At 39.3% G+C, this 21,184-nt stretch overlaps 1 protein-coding gene across 3 annotated transcripts in view; it reads right to left on the bottom strand.

Moving 5' to 3' along the window:
* Positions 1-21,184, bottom strand: part of ST7 (suppression of tumorigenicity 7) — a 93,355-nt gene that overhangs the window by 39,150 nt on the left and 33,021 nt on the right. For all 3 annotated transcript variants that reach the window (XM_075208980.1, XM_075208979.1, XM_075208981.1), the window contains exon 2: positions 337-419. In XM_075208980.1, the coding sequence (XP_075065081.1) occupies positions 337-419 (83 nt within the window). The remainder of the gene's footprint in view (positions 1-336; positions 420-21,184) is intronic.

A 21,184-nucleotide genomic window follows, 5' to 3' on the forward strand; every position in this document is an offset into this window, starting at 1 on the left:
ACTAATTCTCATCCATTGCATTGTAACATGGTTTTGTCCAGGAGACTTAAATAAGAAGTTTCTTAAGTTAAGATCCTTAATGAATCAGGCCCAAGGTCTTTTTGTCTATGCTTTTGGTCTATGTCCACTACTCAATATTAGAAGATTTGCAATCACTGTATTACATGCTTATTGCATCTCTATATGACCACACAGTTGGAAAGACCTCATAATTCTTGAGTCATTTACTGTCTCATTGCCTGTTTTAGGCTGTAAACAACAGTTTAGCCTATATAGGCTGTAGACACTATCAGTTCATTAGCAATGTAAACCCAACATAATATATAATGTACTCACCAAAATAAGCCCTGAGATGAGGGAGGATGTGCCCGTCAGAGCAACATAAAATTTAGGTGTTAGCGTGTTCAAAAACATGCTCACTGAAAGAGAAAGAAAATAGTACAGGTATAAACGAATGTCAAACTATATGTAGGTTTATTTTAACCAGCATATATACAGGAAGCCCCTTCCAAACCTTGACAATAGGCATTATGTTACAGTAACTGTTTAATATTGTAGTTTTTTAATTTTTTATTGTAATACTTTGCCAAGTTGCAAGAATAGCCAGAAGCATGCAATACAGTTAGAGAATATTTAGAGATGTGCAGTTTGCATTTGAAAGTCACCAGATGGGTTGGATAAAAAAAAACAAAAAACACAAAAAATAAATAAAAATAAATAAATAAAAAAAAAAAATCAGAGAAATGTCAATGAAACACACATGTCTGCTTCATTTAAACAGGAGCACCAACATCACATATTTTATTATCCAGCGTTTCAGAATCAGAAATTAATTTTATTTTTGCCATCTTTATCCTCGATGATAAATAGAATTGTACTAATAGTATTTAAACCAATTACGTTTAGGTAGCACAAACCGTCTCTGACATGTGGGTGGAAGAAAGAAGGGAAAATGTTAGGACAGTGTACGTTCTTGCAGAATTTATAATGGCATAACGCTTCTTAACCAGGAGTATATCATACCTTAATGCCCACACTAAATATCACTTTCACAAGGTATGCCAGATTAAGTGCAACAACAACTGTATTTCATTATCTACCATGTTGAATTTTAAATTATTTTAGGGACCGATAAATAAATTATGCTATAGAAAGAAAAGTTTATGATATGGGAATTGTGTAGGTAAAAAACAGACAAATTGGGGTAACCCCTACTCAGGTTTACAAGATCAGTACCATGGTTACAGTCATGCAATTAACAAGACCCTAAACTCTAATTCAAGCTGAGTACAGGGGTACAAAAAGGGTACCCACTCCTGTATTGGGGACTCATGATGAGCCCTGTGTTTTACAAACAGTATCGATCCAGGCACCAAACTGGAATGGAAGTGGTCAGTGACAGTCCAGTTCTAAGGCAAGGGAGAGAAAATAAATACCCAGAACATAGGTCTGTAAAGGAATTAAGGAAGTCCCACCATGCCACATGGTAGCAACCAGGTGGGGTGATCTCCACTGGAATTCTCACCTTTAGGGTAGGGTCAGACTGTCCTTTTAGAATGCTTTGTTCTGACCAGGCAGTGGATCATCAGTACTACATGCAGCGTTTTGACAGCAGAATCTGTTTGGTGTGGCAGAGGAAACAGTGTTTTCCATTCATTTTGCATGTTACACTAACTGAACTCTAGAATGGTGCCGTTTCATAGTCAGAAAGTTGTGGTATTCTAAAAATCACGATATTACTCTTACAGCATAAACACCTATGGAACAATCATATTTTCTGAGGCTTGCAGGCTCCGGAGGAATGAAATTGCAGGGATCAATTCGAACGGCTTTAAAAAAGTTATTGTTGATCAAATCAGGATTAGACGGATCAACACCTCTTCAAACATCTATTGATCAATAAATATCTTTAACACCTTTACTTATAGCTACATTCACATCCATTTCAGTTTGTCCCTGCACTGCAAACCTCTAAATCTCAAAAATACAGGGGTTTCAGCAGAATATCATCATGAGGTAATATTCACAGACACCCACTTGCTTCAACAAATCGGAAGTGAAAGATTTTCTCATAGGGATGGAATTTTCTTAATGCTGCACTACCAGGTAGTGTAAAAAATCACCCTTCTCAGGGTGCCTAAAAGATTTTTTATTTACATTTTTTGGGGATAGGATAGGCAATGTATGTTAACAAAATAAAAATGCAAGTGTCTATATAAAAGAAACAAAACAAATCTCTAGTTTTAATTAGTAGTGCAAACTAAATAAAAACAAAAATGATTTTTGCTGCTCAAATATTATAAGTTTTTCACATCTAAAATCACCTAAAAAAAAGTTAAATAATTTACTAGAACACGTACAACTTGCACAACGACTCACTATACACATAGTAAATGAAATAATGTGCAAATATTTATATTAAATACCAAACGCACATGGCATCACTTAGAACAATGATAGGCAACTAGATACATTTCAGGGGCCACATGGGTAACCTCTAGCCCAGTGGTCAGGGAACAGGGGTATATTACCCCAAATGGGGTAAAAATTAAATTCCTGTGGGTAATGCTGCTGATTTACATGCTGTCGGTTGGATTGTAGACCCCTTTAAATGTGAAATTGCTGTTGTACCAGAAGAGCCTCAAGGGTTGGCAGAGGCACTTCTTGAGCTTTAATGCAATAATGAAGCACGTATTGCATTCGAAAACAAAGCAGATGTGTCATATTTTTGGATGTCAACAGCTACAAAGGCATTCAAAATTACACATGAGGAGGCAGTCAAAAAGTTGCTGACTTTTACAACAACCTACCTTTGCAAACAAGGATTTTACACTGTAACAAACATAAAAACAAAGCAGAGAAATCGATTGGACGCTGAAGACTGTATCCAAATTGCTCTGACATCAAAATGCCCCAATATTGATGCTCTCGTATCAAAAATAAAGCAACATCATTCCTCCAAAACCTGAAGTTTTGAAGTTGAAGCTTTCAAAGAAATTTTGAATAGATTCAATAAAATTTTGAATTCCAATCTATCTAATATATAAAAGAGAAAATTTGTCCTTCTGTCTGTCTTTCTATACAAATCCACATTTTTCAAGCGAAGATCGTCATGTTTTAATACACTCGTATGCAAAATTTCATGGAGGCAACTAAAAAAATTTAAAAAATTGAAATTCATTACGGGGTGGGGGTGGCAAGGGGGGGGTGGGGGGTAACACCTAAAAATCATCGAAAACGACCATAACTCTGGAATGTCTGGAACAATGCCTTGGAAGAAGTTCCAAAAAAAAAAGGGTAAATATATTTTTTCTGGATGCACCCGGAAGAACAGGTAAGACGTTTCTCATCAAGTTGTTACTTGCTAAAATTCAAGTACATTCCAAGATAGCTATTGCTGTGGCCTCTTCTGGAATTGCTGCAACTTTGCTCCCTGGTGGAAGAACAGCACATTCAGCTTTCAAGTTACCGCTTAATCTGGCCCGAAGTAAAACTCCCGTCTGCAATATCACTAAACGAACAAAAAAAGCTCAGATTCTGCAGGAATGTCAGGTCATTGTATGGGATGAATGCACCATGTCACACAAAAATGCTTTACAGGCCCTCAATCAAACACTTCAATTTTTAAGAGGCAATGATTTACTAATGGGTGGAGTCACTGTTGTATTGGCTAGAGATTTTCGACAAACATTGCCGGTCATTCCAAAAGGAACAATGGCGGATGAAATTAATGCATGCCTTAAATCATCACATCTTTGGAGGCATGTTTGCTCTTTGCGACTAACCACAAATATGAGAGTTTCTCTGCATGGCAACACAATGGACGGTCAGTTTGCTGATCATTTGTTAAATATTGGGAATGGTTTAATGCCGCTTCATCCAGTAACTGGTCTCTTCAAACTCAGAGAAACACTTTGTAACACAGTTGTCTCTGTTGAAGAACTCAAGGCAAAAGTATTTCCAAATATTCAACAACATTTTACAGAGCATAAGTGGCTTCGCGAACGTGCGATTCTTGCACCAAAAAATAATTGTGTAAACAACATCAACTTAAAGATTCAAAAAGAGTTGCCTGGAGAAGCCATATTATACAAATCAATAGATACCGTTGTTGAAGAAAATGAGGCTGTGCACTATCCTACTGAATTTTTAAACTCTTTACAACCTCCCGGAATGCCACCGCATAACCTGGTACTGAACATTGGATCACCCATTATGCTTCTCAGAAATATAAATCCTCCAAGACTTTGTAACGGTACAAGATTAGTAGTCCAAAAGCTCCATTCTCATATCATTGAAGCAACTATTTTGACAGGCTGTGCAAAAGGTGACAATGCTTTCATTCCACGCATACCTCTCATTCCATCTGATATGCCATTTTAATTTAAGCGTCTACAATTTGCAGTTCGTTTAGCTTTTGCCATGTCTATCAATAAGGCCCAAGCACAATCTTTACATATAGCTGGAGTCAACTTGGAATCACCTTGCTTTTCTCATGGACAATTTTACGTTGTGTGCTCAAGAGTTGGATCACCAAGAAATTTGTATGTATTTGCCCCAAATGAAGAAACGAGAAATATAGTTTATCAAGCTGTTTTGAAGTAATTGTTTATCGGTTCGTTCCATCATATACAGTTCAAATACAGTTTGACATTTTCACTTTTCACCTTCTACTGGTCCAATTTTAACATGATATTTACATGTATGTTTAATATTTAGATTGATTTTTCTAAATAAACATTCTTTAAATCCCGGGCAACGCCGGGTATTCTGCTAGTAATTAATAATATAGGATTTCCTTCCTTTCAAATTAAGGAGGCAACGTCGGCGTATCTAAATATATTTGGGGGTAAAAAGGTAAAAAAGTTCCCCGACCCCTGCTCTAGCCTTACCCTTAATATCAGTAATAAGTTAAAACAATACATTTCAATCAAATAAAATAGACCCATATCTCTAATAAAAAGAAAATGTATACCTGTGCTCTCAGTGAAAGATGTATAAAAGCTGCCAGAAATTGGGGAGAAGAAAGAGGAGATCCCCAATCATCTAAAAGAAATGTGCCAAACATATAGGAAACTCTCCAGCGTGTGATTACAGATTTGGAATATATTTGGTTCTTGGTTTACCATATATGACTTTTAGTGCCGGGGAGTTTCCTATATGTTTGGCCCATAGCTCTAATAACATAGCAGCAGGCATTTTAAACAAGTGTTACATGCTATAACCAACAAATCTGACAAGAGCTGGGGGCCACAGATGGGAACTCGGAGGGCCGCATGCAGCCCTAGGACCACCTGTTGCCCATCACAGGCATAGATAATATTTTCATTTAAAATATCTTTACACATTTGTTCTGAGTGTCATTCTGGAGTACCACTTACTGAGTACTCAGTAGCAGTACTAAGATGGTGAGCAAGGTGTTATGATTGCTATGCATTACTTCATAGAATCATCTAAGGCTTCAAGTTCTAATCTGTTTAAAGCTGTATTAAAATGCAAGCCAATTACTAAACCACATTATCCGGTTTTATTTAAAAGGTGTTTAGCAGCTTTTTGTTTTAAATGCTGACAGATCTTTACTGCTTAGTCAGTTTGTTTCAAGGTTCATGTCAGTGATTTTAATGAATAACCTAAAAAATATAGTCCACCATCCAGTTTTCAAATATTTCATAGTAAATTTTAAATCTAAAATTAAGAGAAACACAACACAAGCGGCGATTTCAAAAATGTGTTTTCTAATTGATGCTTATTAAAGTGTTTTCTTCCTTTAATCTAATCACAGTGGTTTGCGATGGTCTATTCACACATAGATATGTATAACATATCTGATATACAATTCTGAGAATTCTATATCAGATAGACACAAAGATTTTAAACCCCACCATGTTTATGACCCACAAGAGATTTGAGTGTTTTAGTTTTGGATTAATATCCAATTCATGACCTGAAAAAAATATAAAATAGGAAAATAAGAAGCGACGAACCCCTAACACACACCATATGACCAATTTTATCCTTCTTAATAAACAATAATTTTATTATTTACAAGTAAAAAAACCGAACAGATTTGCTGTAAAATTGGCACATGTTGAATGCATTTTATACATTAATATGGCGTTTTATTATTAGTTTTACATTTTTTAAGGATCTTAAAAAAAAGTGTGTTCTGATTTCACCTTAGCTGCCAAAATACTATTAAGCCAACATGATAAATTTGAAGGCTGAGGGGGGAAATAATGGCACAATTCAATAGTAGCATTACATGTGTAATGTAATTAGACACATGTACTAAAATGCAGTATATTATAAGCTGTGTCTGCTCTTTTTCAGAACAGCAGACATGGTCCACAGATTTGATATTGACAATTCTACTACACAATACATACAGGTAATGTCCGACATCAACATCTTATAGGTTAGTTACATAGTAGAGACTATCCCTTGAATTTGATTTATGTACGTATAATAATATGTGAGATAACCGGTTGGGTTTACTAAGGAAAAAAAGTGAAAGAGTTGCTTGAAAGTTCAGTTGTTACAATTGCTTATGAGCTCATAGTTGGGCTGTTTGGAGTAAGTATGGATTAGGTTGAGGGGAGCTGATGCAAGAAGCAGAGTTCAGGGTTAGACTAAGACTTTGCTGTACTTGCTAACATTCACGGTCTATCCATTGTCCTTATACAGTGCCGTGAGTATCTCTCTAAAGAAAACAATGTTCCCTATCCCAAATTACGTCTGTGCTTTGTACATCACTGTGGCTGAACAGAGCTCAGGATTATGAATCATGGAGGCATCAAGTACCATATGTATAACAGCCTTAGGGAATGCTACACTTCATCTAGAGGGGGACATTACTATATTAAATAAAGAGATGGTGCACAAATGGTGTAATGTTTAAAATAATTAGTCAACTTTAATTCACAAAGAGGCAAAGTCTTCGTCAAACAGCTGGTAGATATCCATTTTCAGATATAGAGAAACTTTTGGACTGAATAGCTATGATCTGAAACAATTAAGAGCCCCTCCCAGCCAGTTTTATTAGAATAATGATTATTCATATGCTTATTGGGAAAACTACTGTCTATGTTTTAATCAAGTAGCTAATAAACTTAAAGCCGCAATCTGATATAGAAGGCATATTTATTTATTTTTAAACTGCTAGCCAAGTACATTTTAAGCTGTCTCGCCACAAATCAGCATCTCCTTTTGAAAATCTCTCTAGAGGTTGGAACAAAAAAAACAAAAAAACATTAGATAAATATTCTGAGGGATGTTCCAAAGCCTCTCTACTCACTACAGAGCAGACTGACTGTGGTTGCCGTTGTAGTCCATGACCGTACAGGATAATGATTTATAATTCTGTAGGTTGTAAGATTGCGAGCAGGGCCTTCTTACCTCTTTGTCTGTGTTACCAAGTATTTTTTATAACTGACTGTCTCCAATTGTAAATCGCTACTTAATTTCCATGTGCTATATAAATATTATTATTAAATAATAATAATAATAATAATAATAATAATAATAATAATAATAATAATAATGAGCCTGAAGAACAAACCAAGACACATGGTGAATACCATTCATATTCTTATAACCTGCCACAGTGATTTAGATTTTAAAAAAAAAACAAACAAGAAAAACAAACATTCATGGGAGCGCTGCTTTAAAAGAAAAAAAATAAAATGCAAAAACTAGTAACTGGCAGTTGGCTGATATGTATATTGCTGCAAGAATTGCTCTAAAAAAAAATCATCTGTTTCAAGTGCAACATGACTGATCAATGTCCCAAAAACAAGGGCTGTGTGACGTCGCGGAAAAGGGATGTGAACGGGAGGGCCAATTATAAACCCCAATAAAAGGCAATTGCAGCTTGCGATTGGTCCTGCCACTCCCATCCCTCTTCCGCAGCTGTGAATGAAAGTGTTTAAAGTTCCATTATCAGCTAAAGTGATTAAAAATGGAAGATGTTCCTAGTGGTATACGATCGACAGCTAGACATTCATTTGGTCGACATTTAGAAAGATGACCACATTAGGTCGACAATTCAAATGTAGACAATATTATTAGGTCGACAATTCATATTTAGACAATATTATTAGGTCGACAATTCATATTTAGACATTATTATATGTTTATTATAGGGATATTATTGTCGACCTAATAATACTGTTTATAGTATTGTTAACTTTCCAACCCTGTCTATATTATGGTGTCGAACATAGTCAGGTCCATAAATATTGGGATATGTGCCTCCCACTTTTTAAGGGACCAAAAGTAATGGGACAAACTAAACAATCCTACATCAAACTTTCACTTTTTAATACTTTGTTGAAAATCCTTTGCAGTCAATTACAGCCTGAAGTCTGGAACGCATAGACATCACCAAATGCTGGGTTTCATCCCTGGTGATGCTCTGCCAGGCCTCTACTGCAAATGTCTTCAGTTCCTGATTGTTCTTGGGGCATTTTCCCTTCAGTTTTGTCTTCATCAAGTGAAATGCATGCTCAATCAGATTCAGGTCAGGTGATTGACTTGACCATTGCATAACATTCCACTTGTTCGCCTTAAAAAACTCTTTGGTTGCTTTTGCAGTATGCTTCGGGTCATTGTCCATCTGCACTGTGAAGCGGTGTCCAATGAGTTCTGAAGCATTTGACTGAATATGAACAGATAATATTGCCCAAAACACTTCAGAATTCATCCTGCTGCTTTTGTCAGCAGTCACATCAATAAATACAAGGGAACCCGTTCCATTGGCAGCCATATATGCCCACGCCATGACTCTACCACCACCACGCTTCACTGATGAGGTGGTATTTTTTGGATCATGAGCAGTTCCTTTCCTTCTCCATACTCTTCTCTTCATATCAATTATGGTACAAGTTGATCTTTGTCTCATCTGTCCATAGGATGTTGTTCCAGAACTGTAATGGCTTTTTTAGATGTTGTTTGCCAAACGCTAATCTGGTCTTCCTGTTTTTGTGGCTCACAAATGGTTTACATCTTGTGGTGAACCCTCTATATTCACTCTTGTGAAGTCTTCTCTTGATTGTTGACTTTGACACATATACACACCTACCTCCTGGAGAGTGTTCTTGATTTGGCCAACTGTTGTGAAGGGGTTTTTCTTCACCAGGGAAAAAATTCTTCTGTCATCCACCACAGTTGATTTCAGTGGTCTTCTGGTGTTGCTGAGCTCTCCGGTGCGTTCTTTCTTGTTAAGAATGTTCCAAACAGTTGATTTGGCCACACCTAATGTTTTTGCCATCTCTCTGATGGGTTTGTTTTGATTTTTCAGCCGAATGATGGCTTGTTTCACTGATAGTGACAGCTCTTTGGATCTCATATTGAGAGTCGACAGCAACAGATTCCAAATGCAAATGTCACACCTAGAATCAACGCCAGACCTTTTACCTGCTTAATTGATGATGAAATAACGATGGAATAGACCACACATGTCCATGAAATAGCTTTGGAGTCGATTGTCCCATTACTTTTGGTCCCTTAAAAAGTGGGAGGCACATATAGAAACCGTTGTAATTCCTACACCGTTCATCTGATTTGGATGTAAATACCCTCAAATTAAAGCTGAAAGTCTGCAGTTGAAGCACATCTTGTTTGTTTCATTTCAAATCCATTGTGGTGGTGTATAGAGCCCAAAATATGAAAATTGTGTTGATTTCCAATATTTATGGACCTGACTGTATGTTTCACACCATTCCTAATGGCAATAAGACCAACAATAAAAATTTCTTCAAGGTGAGAGAAGAAGTTAAGACAGAAAAAGTTACCATGGATATGTACACAGAAGAAGCCAGGTCTATTACACTGCTAGATGATTGGACTGAGAAATATATTTAAAAAAAAATAAAAAAAATGTGATGCTCGACCAAAGAACTTGCTCACATTAGAATATATCAACTTTTGGATAAGTACAAGCTAAAAAACAGAGAGCACAAGCACAGCCAATGTGCCACAAGCAGGATCAATATTAAAGACACAAGACTGGTGTAAGAACTGTAGTCAGCAATACGAAACGCCTGAAGGTTTTCTATGCAAGAAACCTGGTCACTAAAAGGCCAACTGCCAAGTTTTGAAAGCTACAAATAAGCTGAAGAATCCGCAATCAACAGAACACAAAAGTTCTATAAAAGATAATGGTAAAATTTCAGGTATTGGGGCTGCCATTAATACTACCATGTATGGTGTATTGCCTTTGGAGCCATAAGTCATATAACTATCAATAAAAGCTTCTTCTATCACCTACTCCGGTAGCACCAAATCTTGCTTGATGCGTTTCATTACATGCAGGTAATTTCACCACAGATATAATTTTTTGAATAAACATTATGGTTTGTTAGTAAAAAGCGCCTGGGTTTGTTTGTCCATCTTTGTATGCTTAATTGGCAAGGGCAGAGCAGACCCCTGAAATAACAGCTGCTCCATATATACAATTAATGGGTTTTGGTTACAAAATATGAGAGCCATTAGGACATTTTTTATAACTATCTTGGATTAAACTTTTACTCTTTGTAAAGGTTTCTGAGTCAATGAAATGTTACCCACATTTCCCATTATTTTTATACGACACTGAATGTGTGCTCTCCATTTCTTTAAAATAAGTAAGAAGATTAATGGCATGAAACACCACCTGGTACTACAAATACAACAAATTAGCTTGTGCATTACGAGCATCTTCAGTTACGAATTTTGCATAAAATATGTATGACCTACAGAGTGCAATGCTTGTTCTCTGTTCCTGCTGCAAAGAAAGGAGCGCTGTTAGCATCTGCCACCACCAATATTAATAAGCCTTAGTGCAACACAAAGGCAATGGAAGAGCAAAGCCAATTATTAATCATTATAGACTTTCTATGGATTTTATTTTTTTTCACATTTATGTTTTAAAACTAACAATAGTTCTGCGGAGTAAAAATGGTTTAGGGGTTGGTGGTAGTATTTGTCTTTGCTGTAATATAATGCCAAATGCAATTTCCAAGCCAAAAAGAGTCACAGCTGGCCAAGACTTCAACAAACAACTGGTGTATCTTGGTGGAAAATGGGTGTAGCTGGGGCCAAGGCTTGCATATGAACACATACACACACGCACGGAAATTTATGAAGATAATTTATTGAAACATCACCAGTAACTCTGCAGCTTTTGACAATAGCATAATCCACACCATTCCATTTACTTTAGTTCCTATGTCATGCACAAGTTGATGTATTAATGCATATTTCAACCCACTGAATCACATTGCGTGCAATTTCACTGGTTACAACCAAAAATGGCTAACCAGACAAGCCTAATTGCAATTTTAATAAAAAGATAGAAACATATCCACCAAAAAATTATTAACAAAGAACAGTCTAATAAATTATTCAGTACTGGGTCCACAGCATGTTTGTGAACATCAGGTTAGTGGCGGAACCCCATTGGTGCTACAGGTGTGTTGCACCGGGGCCCAATTGAGATAATGGGGTCTGCTGCATGGGGAACTCGTGAGCTGTGGGCCCCGGTTCCCTCCTTCCCACACCGGGGCTCACAGCTTGCTAGTTCCGCCTCTGCACCAGGTATTAAGCTAGAATAGGCTTCGCCTAAAGAAGCCCCTTTTCCTGAACACTTAATGTTACTGATCCTTGGTTGGCTGCTAAACCTGTGAATTAATAGTGAGGATAGAAAATAAATGGATAATAAAAGGTAGAACAGCCAGAAGTAAACAAACAGCAATGCACAAATACACAAGGCAAGGTCAAGTAAAGCAAGGGTTATTAAAATACAGTCCGTGAAGTACAAAAAGACAATATCCACAGCCAAAAGAAAGTGAATACCTTCTGTTATAAGACTCTTACAGAAAGCCTTTTATAAAGAACATGTTTTAACATCTTGTTCAAAAAGACTTGTTGATATTTAAGAAAACGACGACATGGATGGTACTTCAATCTAATTTTTTAGCAAGTCTGCCATTTATAGAATTCTTTATTAGTATGACAATTTATTGGGCAAAAAAACAAACCTACTCAGAGGGAAGTTATTGGCGGTAAGAGACTGTCTTCACAGTCTACCAAAAACGTAAGCATGACATATATTTACATATTCTCTTTGACCAGAAGTGTCAAGCCTAGAAGTGCTCAAACCTACTCTTCAAGAGCTGCACAACATGACTTTTCCTGGCTGATTTGGTAAAAGCTCCAATAAGTTGGACATCCTTTATATGTGTGCATAGGTAGATAAGTGTATTCTGGAGATACACCTCTTGGCTGAATAGTTAACTGTGCTGTAGAGCTGTATTATCAAAGCAACAGCATGAACATTGTCTTGTCATTCAGATGGTATATACAGTACACATATATACCATACATGCCTACCATCAGGGTGCTCACACCACTACCCAGCACCCAAGATATGCACACTGATGTATCCAGCAGGGTTTATTTGTACATATGAGAGATACATGGAAAAAATGAGGTGATGTCTGCAGCCCCCCCCAGCGTGGTGCGCCATTAGGCTCCGCCCCCTGTCCATCTTGACCCATTTTGGCCAATCGCAGCAGGGGGCGGGGCCACAACTGCCCATTTAGCTCCGTCCCCCCCCCCGCCATCTTCAACAGCGGCGACTTCGGGATCCGGGATTTTTGCCTGCTCTCTCGGGAGTCCGTGAGAACTCCCAAAAATTCGGGAGTCTCACGGACATTCCCGGAGAGTAGGCAACTATGGCCTAATGGTGTGAGCTGTGCACAGAAAGATTTAGAGAGGGGATATGCAAAGTGACTATGAAACATATATCCACTGCACAGCAGGCTTACATAGAAAATTTAAATTCATGCAATTCTATACTGTACTGATGACAAGATAAAATACAAGCCTCAGACCACCACAATATTGCACCACCAGCCCTGTCAGATCGTCCCTGCTGCGAGTCCCCAGACACTATTCCAGCTACATATTGTTACACTCCTACCAGAAACCCTGGTTATATCACTGGGATGTCTGGTAAATGTATAAGTGCAGCATTGTTCACAGTAATCGTACAGCATTATAGGACGCTGTGCCTTTAAAAGCTGAATCCCCAACACATTTTTAGTCACTATGACGACTGAACTGTCCAACTCCATCATTCACAAACATGTGTGTCAGACTGGATTTCCCAAGCACAGTGGCAGGAGTCATCTAGCTTTCTACAGAATGCTACAGTTTTAAGACATACGTCATTGAACAGCATTAAGCAATAAAAGACAAACAGATTAAAAAAACAACAACAACAACAAATAAGGAGGGAGGGAGGCTTAACTTGAATAAAACAAGCATGACCTTTAGTTAGATCTGCAGAAACAGATAAAGGCAGTTATGTTTTTAAAGTGTTCTATTCACAGCTGTGGTACTTCTTGTGACTTGTTACAGACTTATTATGTGAAGGGCTATATAAAATATTCTCTGCTATAAGTCATGAAAAGTAAATTAAGTTTTAGTTTTAAGTTACATTTTATTATTATCCTATTTGTCATTTAGATGTACCAGCCAGCCAACTGTGCAATATGCTAGTCTAGTTTACCATATGGTGATATTTATCACCACATTTCTGACTGATGCTGCCATTTGAAGGAAGTAATTGAATAAATATCTCACATAGGTTGTCCCCAATGCATTAAAAGCATAGATATTACGCGAGATCTCCCCCACTGACTAGAAAAGTGATATTGTTTCCAGCAAAGCATTCAACTTCCCATCACTGTGGCGTGTGGGTCATCCAAAATCTTTATTCTTCTTCAGACACAGTCTCCTGGACATTATCACCATTTATTTATATAGCGCCACTAATTCCGCAGCGCTGTACAGAAAACTCACTCACATCAGTCCCTGCCCCATTGGCCCTTACTGTCTAAATTCCCTAACACACACAGACAGACGGACTAGGGTCAATTTGCAGGGGCGGGCTGGCCCCGGGCCGCTCGGTCAGACTGCTACTCGGGCCGGGGGGGTAGGCCGGCCGGCCGCCCCTGGATGCAAAAATACAACTCTTTCCCCCGCGGCCGCATCTGATGACATCAGATGCGTCAGCGCACAGGCGGCCGCATCACATGACAGGGGATGCGTCCGCCTGTGTGCCCCCCGGGCTTCCCTCTCCCAGCCCGCGCCTGTCAATTTGTTAGCATACAATTATCCTACCAGTATGTTTTTGGCGTGTGGGAGGAAACCAGAGCACCCGGAGCAAACCCACGGAAACACGGGGAGAACATACAAACTCCTCACAGATAAGGCCATGGTCGGGAATTGAACTTATGACCCCAGTGCTGTACGGCAGAAGTGCTAAGCATGTAGCCACTGTGACGATAATCAGAAGACTTCCAAATGTATGCATGGCCAAAGCAAGCAGATGGCAATATCAATAATTCCGAATATAACTGTTGATGCAGTGCCTGTGTGTCAGGAAACTCGTCCTCAACAAAAATGCATTGCACTAAAGGTAGCTTTTATTTGAAGAAAACCCAGGAATGAAAAGTACTTCCTAGAACACCAACTGTATTCTGTATTATACACTATCATTTGTTTACTAATAATTCACTTTGTCTCTGTGGGGAGAATACAAATCTCAGCTCTTCTTTAAAATTATATCTCTTGGGATTGTTCATCTGATTCTCAAGAACTCTCAAGAGAACACAGTAGAAGCACTGGTACAATAAACAAACAATCTGAATGTGCAGTCATGCTCTTCGGAATAAATATAGTAGCTATTCCACATTTGGGACAATAAAATGTGGATATGCTTATATACATCACCATGAATTATATATATTGGCAGGTTATATACATATAGCAACTAAATTTATAGATGTCATTATAAGTTGCACTTTCAACAAGAAATATATTATAAAAAGAGCAGTTGCTACAAAACAAGCGAAATAATAAAATCAGCTGTCCACTTAACATGTTTAAATACATCTAGAATATTGTTTAATATAGACTAAGTAGATTTAAGTATTAAACAAAACAAAAATATCTACATATAACTACGTTGAACAATTTAGTGACACACTGTACAATTCCATGTATAAATGTACTACTGCAAGGGTAACATCACTGATAACTGAAAACTCTTTTGGAGGTATAATAAGTATACATTAAAGCCCATGTCAGAAGAACATTTATTTGTGGTCAGTCATTCAACGGACAGATCCCCTATGTCTGGAATACACTGGACGCTGCTCTCCTTACTCCTGATGGCTGCATGCTGTTGGCCAACACGTTGCCTGCATGACAAAAAGAACATGTTTGCCAAGAGTGAGGGGAGAGCAGCAGACATTAGGACAATCTTTGTTCCTGGTATTCTTTTCATACAGTCAGTGAGTTAACCACTGACAAAATGCCAGCAGCAGGACCACGGTAAGCAACTATGGGCACATGCCAGACACAGATCGCCAGACCCCAAGTAAGTAATCTTCTGAGATGGGATGTAAGTTATGATATTAGACCCCAAAACTGATTTTTCAGTTACAGGGAGTGATATTGTCAAATGAGTATTTGGACTGCATGTCAACAGTTGGAAAACCTTGGAAAGATCCACATTCTATCTGAAAACACAAACATTCTACATATGTATACAAAGAATCTGTTTTAGTGCCCATTGGAAGGAAGAAAAATCTCTCTTGGTGATATTTAGGTAAACCTTTAATCTCACTATACAACGTGTGTCTAGTTTTTAGGGGTGCAAGCTATGAGACCAGACATAGCTAAGCTACTTTCTGCATTTCACTAGATAACAGAAAATTTTCAACCGGTTGTGAAAATAGGCTCTGTTAAGCATCTCGAAAGCAGCAAAACAGATAACTAGTAATTTCAATGTAATCTGTTCCTTGTCTGGAGTTCAGGTCCCACTCTGTCCTACTGGCTGGCTCCTCACTATAGCCATCATCTGCCATCCATTTAAAAAAAAAGGAAAGAATAAGAGGAAAGAGAAGGAGAAGAACCAAATTATTTACTGCAGTCCCTAACCAAACCAAGCCCTCCTCCAAGCTGTGGTAACTGTCTAAATCAGTGGTAGGCAACGGGCAACCCTCCGATCCTTCACCTACAGCCCCTTACTACTTTATCGTCAGATTTGTTTTTTATAGCTTTTAAAACATGTTTAAAATGTAGACAGGTGTATCTTTCTTTTGATTGAATGTATTTTAACTTATTTTTGAGATTAAGGGTAATGTGCTGCACCATGTGAGCATCAAAGTGTATCAAGTTGCCCATCACCGGCCTAAACTGTTAGGCCACTCCTTGCTACACTTAATGTAGTTAATTCATAAAGTCCAGATCAATTTTATTATTGGTCCGGACTGGAGCCAGAAGGAAATGAAGCGATAGAAGAATCTAGGATTGTTGTCCTAACACTCAAACTCTTCTTCCACCTAACCAAATGAGCAATGTTATAAGCAGTGTACCGAAGGCATCTGTTTTAGCTTATAAATTATAATACTTTTATTGTTTTACAGTACATGTAATCTGCAGAGCGTCCACCCAGGAGGTCTTATTCACAAGTGGGACCTAGATAAATTGAGAGGTTTTACAGCAACAAGGCAGATGGGGTTCAGTATGAAAAATATATGTATTTGGGCTGGGAAAATAATTTACACCTTAAGTGGAATACTATTGGGTGAATTATGGGAGAGCAGTGTTTTAGGTGCCACTTGTAAATCATGGGTTTAGTACGGCGGTTCCCAAACTGTGCGCCGCGGCTCCCAGGGGTGCCGCGGCGCTGTCACTGGGGTGCCGCGGGCCAAGCATTGAAAAAAAGAAAGAGCACAGAAACTTACCAATCCGCCGGGCGCCGGGACCCAGCAGCCTCCTCTCTCCCGCAGCTGTCACTGAATATCAACGTCAGTAACAAGCTGCTGCGGGAGAGAGGAGGCTGCTGGGTCCCGGCGCCCGGCTGATTGGTAAGTTTCTGTGGTTTCTTTTTTTTCTATGGCTGGCACGTGGCAGAGGAGTGAGAGGGAGCGTGACAGCTGGGGCACAACGGGGCAGAGGAGGGGGGACATCGTGAGAGAGGGCAGAGGAGGGGGGACATCGTGACAGAGGGCAGTGGAGGGGGGACAGCGTGACAGAGGGCAGTGGAGGGGGGACAGCGTGACAGAGGGCAGTGGAGGGGGACACAGCGTGACAGAGGGCAGTGGAGGGGGACACAGCGTGACAGAGGGCAGTGGAGGGGGACACAGCGTGACAGAGGGCAGTGGAGGGGGACACAGCGTGACAGAGGGCAGTGGAGGGGGACACAGCGTGACAGAGGGCAGTGGAGGGGGACACAGCGTGACAGAGGGCAGTGGAGGGGGGACACAGCGTGACAGAGGGCAGTGGAGGGGGGACACAGCGTGACAGAGGGCAGTGGAGGGGGGACACAGCGTGACAGAGGGCAGTGGAGGGGGGACAGCGTGACAGAGGGCAGTGGAGGGGGGACAGCGTGACAGAGGGCAGAGGAGGGGGGACAGCGTGACAGAGGGCAGAGGAGGGGGGACAGCGTGAGAGGGCAGAGGAGGGAGGACAGCGTGAGAGGGCAGAGGAGGGAGGACAGCGTGACAGAGGGCAGAGGAGGGAGGACAGCGTGACAGAGGGCAGAGGAGGGAGGACAGCGTGACAGAGGGCAGAGGAGGGAGGACAGCGTGACAGAGGGCAGAGGAGGGAGGACAGCGTGACAGAGGGCAGAGGAGGGAGGACAGCGTGACAGAGGGCAGAGGAGCTGGGACAGCGTGACAGAGGGCAGAGGAGGGAGGACAGCGTGACAGAGGGCAGAGGAGGGAGGACAGCGTGACAGAGGGCAGAGGAGGGGGGACAGCGTGACAGAGGGCAGAGGAGGGGGGACAGCGTGACAGAGGGCAGAGGAGGGGGGACAGCGTGACAGAGGGCAGAGGAGGGAGGACAGCATGACAGAGGGCAGAGGAGTGGGACAGCGTGACAGAGGGCAGAGGGGACAGTGTGTCTGGATGCAGAGGGGGCATTTTTGCATACAACTAAATAAGTATTTCTGTCCTGACCTAAATACTTATTACAATTTTTTGACCCAACTACTTCTAAAACAGGGCTGCTCAATAATTATTTTGGAGGGGTGCCTTGAAAAAATTTGGAGACTCTAAGGGTGCCGCGAACGGCAAAAGTTTGGGAACCACTGGTTTAGTAATTACATGTAATACTACTGCAGCAAGTGTTTACAAGATAATAAAGTATTAAAAAGGCACAGAATCAAAAGAATTATTTCCACCCTTTATAAAAGACACTGGTGAAGCTTCACCTTGAATATGTAGTTCAATTTTGCACAGCAAATCTCAAAAAAAAGATGTCCTGAAACTGGAGAAAATGTACAGAAGGGTTAGGGAAGATCTCAGCTCTACTATAGAAGAGTACATAAAAAAAAAATAAAAAAAAAATATGAGATCAATATATAGATTAATCTATACATACACTAATATATATATATATATATATATATATATATATATATATATATATATATATATATATATATATATATATATATATATTACACACACACACACACACACAAATTTCAAGGGCCCATTTATGTTGCTGCAAAGACAAAGTTACCCCTTGTGCCTGGAACAAGAGAATTTAAGGGCTCTATTTATCAAAGGAAGTGGGAACTTGACAGGTTTAGAGCTTCTTCTAGATCAAAGGCCTCTTGCCAGTGAAGACTACCGCTGGAGACAGCCTTCTCTGGGGCCCTCAGATGCAGCCAATTTATCATTGGCATGTAATGGCGCTGTTCTCCTATAGCCATCTCAGGTTTGGGCTTCCATATCCACTGCACGTATTAACAAGTAAGGCAGCTCATGTATGCGCATAGGGTCCCCCAATGGTCTGGCAAAGTAGTAAGTTCAATCTTACCACTGCCAGCCAGTATTGCCTGGCTCAATGTTTGTTGATAAATATCATCAAAAAAGATTTCATATCGCAGCAATAAGCAGCTATAGAAAATCTTTCATATTGCCACTATTTGATAAATAGACCCCTTAAATCTCTAGCTGTGAGGAAAAAAAATACTGTAGTGTAACAGCCATAAACACTATGACACTGCCACCAAATTGGTATAGTCAGATACTGTATACAAATTAAAAGGATAGGACATTTGCTAACAAAAATTATAAAGAATAGACAGGGATACAGACTATAATAACACAACTTATAGTAGTATCCTGATCATCCAGTGAATTGTTTTATTGCCAGTATGAGGTCAGGAAGGAATTTCTCCCCTTTCATAGCCAACTAAAAAAAAACAAAATAAAAAAACTTTAACACCAACGCAACTTGTTGTTCTAATGCGTTTCTGTAATGTAGTTTTAACACTGTATATTAAGAGTATGTTTAACAAGGGTCTTGCTCATAAGTCTTGTGTTTGATTTATTAATTACAAATACTAGCCAAGAAACGTGCCTGTGTTCACGTGTACAGTGGCTGCAATCTGCATTTAGAAACCCCTTTAGAATTGCTGAAGAAACACAAATGAAAGAAAGCTGGATTAAATGATCCATGTCATACATTGCTCTTGATTACACCACAAACTTTCATCGTTGTCCTCATTTGTGTGTAACAAGATCAAGGATGCAAATGAAATGAGAATATTTTCATTTTACATGAGGACATGGAGTAAAATTAGAAGGGGAAAGAAAAAAACAACTAAAATCCAAACCAGAACAGATGGCACTGGATTATTTATCCTGATGCAATTTATTAGACCACTGCACAATTATCAGAGCCTCAAACCTCTGAAGACATCTCTGGTTTTCAATGTCCTCGCAGCAATGCCCAACGCAATGTGGCACAAAATAGACCATTTGTAAATTTTGTGGTATTAAACTATAAAATAAAAGATAATATTCACTGTCCAGTATGTGAAATAATGTTTGGTATAAAAAAATATTGTCTTTTGCAACCAGGAGAGAAATGCTAGTATCCAGTGGTCAAAGTGGAAATTCATAGGTGGAGGTAAATATAACAGATTGGCTGGGAGCCACATTGCTCCCAAAGCTTTAGGGATTTTGATCGGGCTAAAATTTATTTAAACAATTTAAAAACACCTCAATAGCATTTAATATTTATTTGTATTTAACTAAATTGTATTAAAAATCATCTAAAATTAGGGCTTTATGTCCCCACCTCTCCCATGACATACTCTCATGGAATGCAGAAAGAAACACTCAAACATAGAACAGAGCCGCATAATAATATCCAATATGCAGAAATATGACTCTGTCCGGATACAAGCCGAGAATGGTGTTGAGCAACTTCTTTCTTGATCTTTCTACTAGGGGGGAGAAGTAGTTACACAAACAGCAGCCATTTTTCTGTAGCACTGAAGCCAATTTAAATAGCTCAGCCACTATTGCTCCAGCATTGGAGACAAATTTGATTGTGACAACCGATAACCAAGTGTTGAGTTAGACTCAAATGTCGGTAGACCATAGCCATAGTTGCCAATTCCGCTTATAACAAACGGAATTGGGCTTGTTTTATTTTTAAGTTGCGTTTTGTTTCTGCTTGCCGCGGGTTGCGGTTTTTTGGGCTTACAAGCTTGGCACTTTTTTTTTTTGCTGGCAGGTGTGTTAGCAGGAGCTCTCAGCTGAAGGAAGCAGTAGAACGGGGAAGAGGTGAGAGAAGCCTGGAGATTTAAGAATATGTGAAATTCAGATCTCCAGGTGTGGTTTAGTGGGGAACCTGTGCAAGAATGCACAGGGTGGGTATAGCTGAGGGCCCCAGTAACCAGGGGGATTCAAAATGGAGAAAGGAATCACTTGTGTCAGTACATCTGTCTATAGTATGTATCTTGTACCGAATATTCTCTCTGTACACTGTATATTATATTTATATGTGCTCTGTCTGTATGTAGAATATTAGTATCACTGACCCTGGCAGATGTAGGGCACAGTCGAGACCATTCCAGGATTTAAGATGTGACCTTGTTTAAGGGTTAACATATTAACACATTAATTGCTTAAGGTGAAACTGAATGTCCTCTGACTGAATGGAAACCGAGTATTATTCTATTTACATTCACTTTTAATCTTGTATTTGTCCCCGACTGGTCACCATTCATAGTAGATGAATAAAGTATTGGAATTATTAACTCTCATTCAATGCATTTTAATAGCAGTGAGAACACAATTGGTCAATGTTTTACTGTACCAGATAC

Source organism: Mixophyes fleayi, chromosome 4 (assembly GCF_038048845.1).
Source record: "Mixophyes fleayi isolate aMixFle1 chromosome 4, aMixFle1.hap1, whole genome shotgun sequence".
NCBI classification, from domain to species: Eukaryota; Metazoa; Chordata; class Amphibia; order Anura; family Limnodynastidae; genus Mixophyes; species Mixophyes fleayi.